Consider the following 7,317-nt stretch of genomic DNA (forward strand, 5'->3'; position numbering starts at 1 on the left):
CACAGTGGTCGGGAATGCAGGAGGTGCCCTGTTTAATTTTCACTGCTCGCTTATTTCTAATAGGCACATTTTTAAATAGGGTGTAATTGGGGTTGAAATATTTGACTTGTAGAATGTATCCGTGCGATAATAAGCCTGCTAACCAATTACAAAAAAAAATTGCTTTTTCTATCTGGTTAGAACCGGCAGACATTGGAAGATTGTTAGGACAGAACTTCGTGAAGAACGACGTCTTATTGGGTTCGTGGTTTTATATCCAGAGTAATATTTCAAACAAAGTACAGCACTGGTATGGTTGAAAGCATTTCTGTTCGGTTAGAAACGATCTGAACGTTTAAAGGAACCTGCCTGGGGATTTGAAGGCAGCGTTGCGTTTTAATACTTAATCTAATGAGATTTAACCAAATAGGAGAGATAAAATGGAAACATGTTGATTTTCTCCCAATATCATTCAGATGCGTTAAGTATATACAGTATATGTCTTTTTTATTACATAGTCTTGTAACCCACGCGCAAATTGAAATAAACAGAAAGCAACATTGCACACATTTTACTGTACACATTTACTGCAGTGATTTGCAGACGGCTTACAATTTTTAAAAATTGCAAATAACGTCGTCGTAATTCGCATAATGACGTAAAAAAATAAGTGGGCAGTGTTAGTGCATGATTTCAAGGTGCGATTTTTCTACTTGATCTGCTACTACCGAATTCTGAACTTGGGCTACTAACATTCTATCTTTCTGTCCAATGTGGTATCACCAAAACTGCCTATTCATGTGTATCCTTTAAATCTCAATGAGCCACCCACCCTTTACCATAATAACACTGCATAATGGAAGACAGGCTCAAATACAAAGCTACCTTAAAATACGAGATCAAAAGTTGTATGAAAAAAAGACATAAAATGACGGATGTATTTGCCCGAGTCTTTTAACGACCGACATCATCTGCGACATTGTTGTCAGTCTCATTGCTTGGTTCAGATTGGGGCAGTGAAGACTACCATGTCAAAGAACATTTGGGGATTAAATAATGGTAAGGTCTTTATTCAGTGATCTGGAACACTAAAATAAAAGCCCTGAAAGTGTGTGGAATTATGATTTCACATCTTCCTTATCCACTCCTTGGTTCGAAGATGCAATAATACTTTTTTATTAGCGCTAATGCTAAATTAGCAGTCTTTGACTGTATCATTGAGCTGCCCGTTAAAAAAATGTGACCCATATAACAGGGAGACAGACTGCACTTTCTCGCCTTTCAGTAATAGATGACCTGTGTCAACAACCATTCAGTGCGAATATTGTCCTATGCTCAATCAGTGTCACCACTAACATTACCAGGCTCTAATCCCATGCAATGTGGAAACCCCAGTGTTCTGGTGGATTTGAGTCTGTACCGCAGTGTTCAGGTCATTGACGGTGAAGTTCATGTTCATAAAACTGCTGGCCGCTGTCGAAGGAGGCATGGCTTGAACACTGGGATAGTTACAGTCATAGTTGGCGGTGGAGGCTGCAGCACTGTAGTTGGTGTAGTTTGCATAAGTGCCGTAAGCGTAAGGGCTGAGGTGCATGTTATACGGCGAGTGGTAAGATGAAGATTCTCCCAGACACGGCTTCCCGTCTCGAACGAGAACTGGTACCGCGATTCTTCTGGGAGGCGGGAGGCCAACCATCTCCAGAGATTTATCCTGGCGTTGCCTTTTACATTTGTACCGGCGATTTTGGAACCAAATTTTGACCTGGGTGGAGGTGAGCTTCAGTATGTTTGCTAAATGGTCTCTCTCGGGTGCGGAGAGGTATTTCTGCTGTTTAAACCGCCTCTCGAGTTCGTAGACCTGAGCCTGGGAGAAAAGCACTCTTGGCTTCCTTCTTCTTCGCCGGGGCCGCTCGGCTTCATCAGCTTTCTCTCCTTCCTTCTCCGGGTTCACCCCCATCACTCGGCATTCTAAATTGCAAAACCAGATCATTAGTGCAAAACTGACCTTTGTCCCTTGCAACTTTCTGCTAAACCTGTTTCTAACGTTGAATCAGATTTCTCAAAGACTATAGGAACAGTATAAAGCCTGATGGAGATATTAGCATTAATGCCTGGTTTATAGGACAATTAATCTGAAGGTACAATGGGTGTACATCTCAATGGAAGGCTGGACCCGTCCAGGAGCTGCAGATACAGGATTTCAACTTTAACTTGAGACAATGCGGGTTAAATCGTTAACACAAGATCAGAGGAGGTACTTGACAAGGTCAACACCAGCCCGTTGATAAATGACAGGATATGGAACACTTTAAATTGAACGATTTCTCCCATAAGATTTACCTGAAATTCTGTGTAAAAGTATTCTCTACAAGTCAAGGTTTCTGTTTAAATATAAACGTCGTATCACAACAATGGGCGAATGGAGTTAGAGGGTAATGTGGAATGAATCACAGTGAAGCAAAGGTTTGTAAAGTCTGTAGTTCGCCCTTCTCAAATTGGGTGTTTTGAGCAGCTTGGAGAATAATTCCCACAGCCGCTGTGGGAAAGGTGTAAAAAAACGAACTGTTTAAAACTCTCTCCTTCCCATTGGAAAATGTATTGCAAAGATATATGAACAAACATACTGCAAGATATTTTTGAAGAAAAGGCGAATCTATTCTCTGACAGTTTGAGAAGTAGAATGTTAACATAGTAAAGTCAGGCATTGAAAGATTAAAGCAAAATAGCGTAGCAAATGCAAACCTGGAGAGGTTAGTGTTACTTTGGGAGGCAATATTAATAGAGTGAAGTCCAGGGGAAGAAAGAATGAGATGTGAGATGATCCTTTAGTTTGGCACGAAATTAATCCTGAACCAGAAAGTAAGGAAAGAACAACTCCTATTTTTAAAATAAATCATTGTTCTTTCGAAACCATCATACTTTAAATCTGCAACTAATACAGAAACTAGAGCAATAATAGCAAAAAAACCCTGAATAATAATTCAAAAAGTGACATTCAATAACGTTCATTTTATTTATATTGCCCATAATTTGCTCCTCTATTTTCAATTTATTTAGTCCACAACAATACACCGCGAGTTATCTGAACGATGAATGAAACTCCAATTAATATATTTGCGAAGGAAGTTCATAGATATCTATTAGAAATGTGAAGATTTCCTGGCAGCGCTCGTGAAATAAACATTTTATGTAAAATTGTTATATAGTTTTTTTTCTATACTTACTGTCTATTGTAAACTCAGCTCACTTGCCTGAATTAAATTGAATTTTTAAAAAAGAATCCAGTCCTAATACACATTTTATGCAGACATTTTATTAGTTTGGATCCTAAGCACGCGTGCAGATTACCAGAGATCGCGTTATCGGCATATATATTATAAAACTAATAATTGTAGTCACTCTAATAACATTATATATGAAGTAAAAGGTGATGAATTAATTTTTACCCTTAATGCTTCCCGTCGCTCCGTTGCTTGCCTTTGCTTCTCTGCGGTCGATTTCCAAATAATTATTTCCGAACGAACTACTGGAATAATTGGGATGATTTTTGCAGGAATTCAGTTTGGGCAGCGGCTCATTGTATGTCGCTAGCGATTGTGTTTCAGTGAAGTGCAGTTGTTTGGTCCCTGCCAGCATACAGGAAGCAGGGGAGGGAGGCGAATCGAACTCCGCCGACTCTCCAAGAGACGCCATGTCAGGATGATGCTGAAGATTTAAAATATCCTTCACTGAGAATGGAGTCGAAGTTGTTGAGCCGGCAAACATGTTGAAAACCAACTACTGCGTACAAAGTGTCCAGAAGAGGAGGTCTTGAGAGGGCTATAGTTAGAGGTATATTTTATCATCGGAATAAGCAAAAAGCAATTATTAATTACCGTTCAGTTTAGTTATTCGGTGGTGAGCCGTTCATCTCCCCTAACAGTTTGACTAAACTATCTAGCTGTGGGATGTGCTGGTGCTATCTGACATCAGTATATTGGTGTGGGGGAGGGGGCTGCGAGGCGGCATTGGATCACTGAGACCGACGTGTTATACAAACAGCTATTGGCCTGAGGTGCTGCGCTCGACAATAAAGCGTTCTGCTGATACTCCTAATATGGTCGAATTGAGCATTATTCTTGTTCATACCTGCATTTCCTCAAATTGCTTGTAATATGCTACATTTTTCATTATATAGCAATTTTAATTTGAACAAAAACGTACAGAAAGTAACATTAAACATATCTGAGTATTTTATTTTTCACTTTCAGTGACCCAGTGTATTCTCATGAAAAACAGACAAACTGAGGCTAGAAATTATAGGACACATTATAGACGTCTGTCCGACAGAACTAGACATCACAATTATAAAAGTGTGTGTGTGTGTGAATACGCGCCGGTGTTGTTGGATGTGGATATGTTTCTGTCTGTGTCCCTGAAAGTGTGTGTGTGTGGTTGTGTGTCTCTGAGTCTCCCTGAGCGGAAATGTGTGTGTATCTGTGTACAGTGGTGTGGGTATGTGTCCCTGAGAGTGAATATGTGTGCCTCTGCGTGTGGGTTTGCACCTGTGTGCACCAGCGCGCCCTGACATTGCCTTGAGTAGCAAGTTGCTTAGTATTAGATAAAACCACTTTTGAATCCGTACTTTGAATCACCTGCGTATTTCTTATTAATGTACCTTCTTCATCTGCATTTGTATTTGTACTATGAGCTTTGTCTTTGTCTTATTTTGAAGGTAAACTACTTAGATAAATTTAAGGATGACTAAAAAAAGGCCTATTAATAAACTAAAGTGCATTAACAAAAAAAAGCATTGATTTGACGCATAAAGTCCTACCTACAGTCTGTAAACGTGACTTTGATGAAACCTACTCTTGTAATTGAGACAATGTTTGTGTGAAAATTCGTTTTATATTGCATAATACTTTGTAGAGAATGATGTTTGAACAGGAACGTTCAGCACTGCAATTTGAACACTGACACTGGAGTTGTATTTTAAAGATTTATTCGTTTCCCTGACTCAGGCCTAATTGGGAAAATGGAACATGAACAACAGATGTTTGTTGAAAATTGGAAAAAAAAGTAAATAGAACATTAATATGTGGAATGTTAAAGGTTAACAATTTAAACTGAATTGGTTCAAACAATAGAGGTCCGACCCCTTCAAATTTAGTCCAGCAGAAAATAACTTAGCGGCTGCTTCCCAGTAAGCTACGAGGAACGGGGATATTCAAACCACTGAACTCGGCTGGATTGTTTTGAGGGTTTGTGGTTGGGGGCTGGGGGCAGAGGGGATCGGAACCACCAGAGGCGACACGCTGGAAGCTCGAAACTGTGGTCCGGCAACCACTTCAGGCTCCCCGATCGCTGATAAAGGGTTTGGATAAGGGACGATTAGGAGGACTACAAGTGTAAGGAGGAAATTGTAGACAACGTGCTAACAGACAGAAAACAAACAAATAAAAAACCGGCTTTGGATGGAACATGAACTGTCATTTTGACTTTGCTGGAATGTACGTGCTTAGTTATCCCATTGAGCGTAATGAAACTGAAATAAGGTGGTGAACCAGTTACTGATCCAGGACTGAAGCATTGATCTGTTTGAGTAAGAAATTGGTATCCCTATTTTTTCCCCAACGAGCGGCGAAATATTTTCATTGAGAATTACAATCCGAAAGACGGAATGACAAGACACAGTCTGCCGTTATCTATTCCGGGCCATTTTCCGCCCAAACTCAGTTTTTCCTTCCTGATACCATCAGTGAATCATTTCGTTTTTAAAATGTGAAAACGACTTTAACCTCGGAACAATGACATAAGAGAATACACAAGACAACTCTGGGATTAAGGCGATGCACAATGTCAACATTAATTCATTGCAGCCTGCTTTTCGATAAAATAGATTAAATAAACCAGGATATTTCTGGATTCAGAACGGGTCTTTAGAGCTGTCAGCTTTTGTTAACAAGATGTCCAGAAGATTCTGTTCAGCATTTAGATATTCAACGTGTTCTGATTAAGTGGATCAAAGAATAGTAAACGGAACACGATTTAATGTTACATTTATAAAACTAGAACCGTTTCCTGATGGCTTGGTTCATCTTGATTTGCAGCACCAGTCGCAAAGATAATGATTGAAATTGTGCCGCTTGTAAAACCTAAATAATCGCATAAAGATTCGTCTGAAGGTTAATGGAAAGATTGTTTTTTTCTCTCTTTATCCATTCGGAAAAAGAAATCTGAATGGACATAACGCCTTTAACGACGTCAAACCTTCAGATAGCGCCTTGCAGCCAATGAAATCTTGGCGACGTTTTTCAAGGTGATGAGCGAGGAAACGCAGCAACCGATTGACACACAGCAAGCTCCAAAATTAACAATTTGATAGCCACCAGATTATCTGTTCGGATGTTGATTGGGGGATAAATATTGGACACTGAGTAACTCTCCTGCTGTTCTCGAAATGGTGCCTAGGGATCTTTTATGTTGACCTGAGAGGGCAGATAGGCCCTCTGTTTAATGTCTCATTGGAAGTACCCTAAATTGTGTGGTAAACTCTCTGAAAGGGGACCTGAACACACATTATGACTTACATAGTTAAAAATCACACAACACCAGGTTATAGTCCAACAGATTTGTTTGAATGCACTGACTTTCGTGGAACTGCCTCAACATCAGGTGGTTATGGATAATTACCTGAAGAAGGAGCAGTGCTCTGAAAGCTAGTGCTTCCACACAAACCTGTTGGACTATAACCTGGTGTTGTGTGATTTTTAACTTTGTCTACCCCAGTCCAACACCGGCACCTCCAAGTTATGGCTTAGACGTCAGAGTGCTGCTCTCTGAGCCATGTGCATTGGGACCAAGCTGGATGCACTATTCAGAATAGTTGAGGCGATATTTCCAAGGCTATCGGTGGAGATGAATTGATTTCATCATTGGCCAGATGGTTTCCCTCCAGCTTTGAGAACTTCGCTCTCGGAATGACTGGCGATCTCTAATACACAGTTGCATCCAACAATATAACCATGAGTATTTGGAAAATTAGTGAGAAATCTACAAGTGACAGGATTTGCAAATAACGAAAATTCAGCCAATAATGAAGCTAAAAGTTCAGAAACAAACACAGAAATTACTGGGAAAACAGAGCAGGGAAGACACCAGCGTAGGTCCGGTAACCCTTCTTCAGATCTTGCTTTCCAGCATCCACCGTTCTTTTGTTTTTTTTTGTTTACTGAAAATGTAGAGGTTGTAACTCATTTTTCATTAAGACTTGAATGTAAAACTGCTCGGGTTTTCAAGCCGACTACAGTAATGGAAGCATTTTAGATCATACAACTTGTGCACCCGCGGTAGACG

General features: G+C 40.0%; 1 protein-coding gene across 1 annotated transcript; it reads right to left on the bottom strand.

The window, feature by feature from the left end:
* Nucleotides 1-512: 512 nt before the first annotated feature.
* On the bottom strand, nt 513-3,906 carry nkx2.5 (NK2 homeobox 5). The gene is made up of 2 exons (XM_072591012.1): nt 3,426-3,906; nt 513-1,947 (listed from the first exon to the last, which is right to left on the bottom strand). The coding sequence occupies exons 1-2, from the start codon at nt 3,742-3,744 to the stop codon at nt 1,337-1,339; spliced, it is 930 nt and encodes a 309-aa protein (XP_072447113.1). The 5' UTR covers nt 3,745-3,906; the 3' UTR covers nt 513-1,336.
* Between the last annotated feature and the right edge of the window lie 3,411 nt (nt 3,907-7,317).

This window comes from Chiloscyllium punctatum, chromosome 20 (assembly GCF_047496795.1).
Source record: "Chiloscyllium punctatum isolate Juve2018m chromosome 20, sChiPun1.3, whole genome shotgun sequence".
NCBI lineage: Eukaryota > Metazoa > Chordata > Chondrichthyes > Orectolobiformes > Hemiscylliidae > Chiloscyllium > Chiloscyllium punctatum.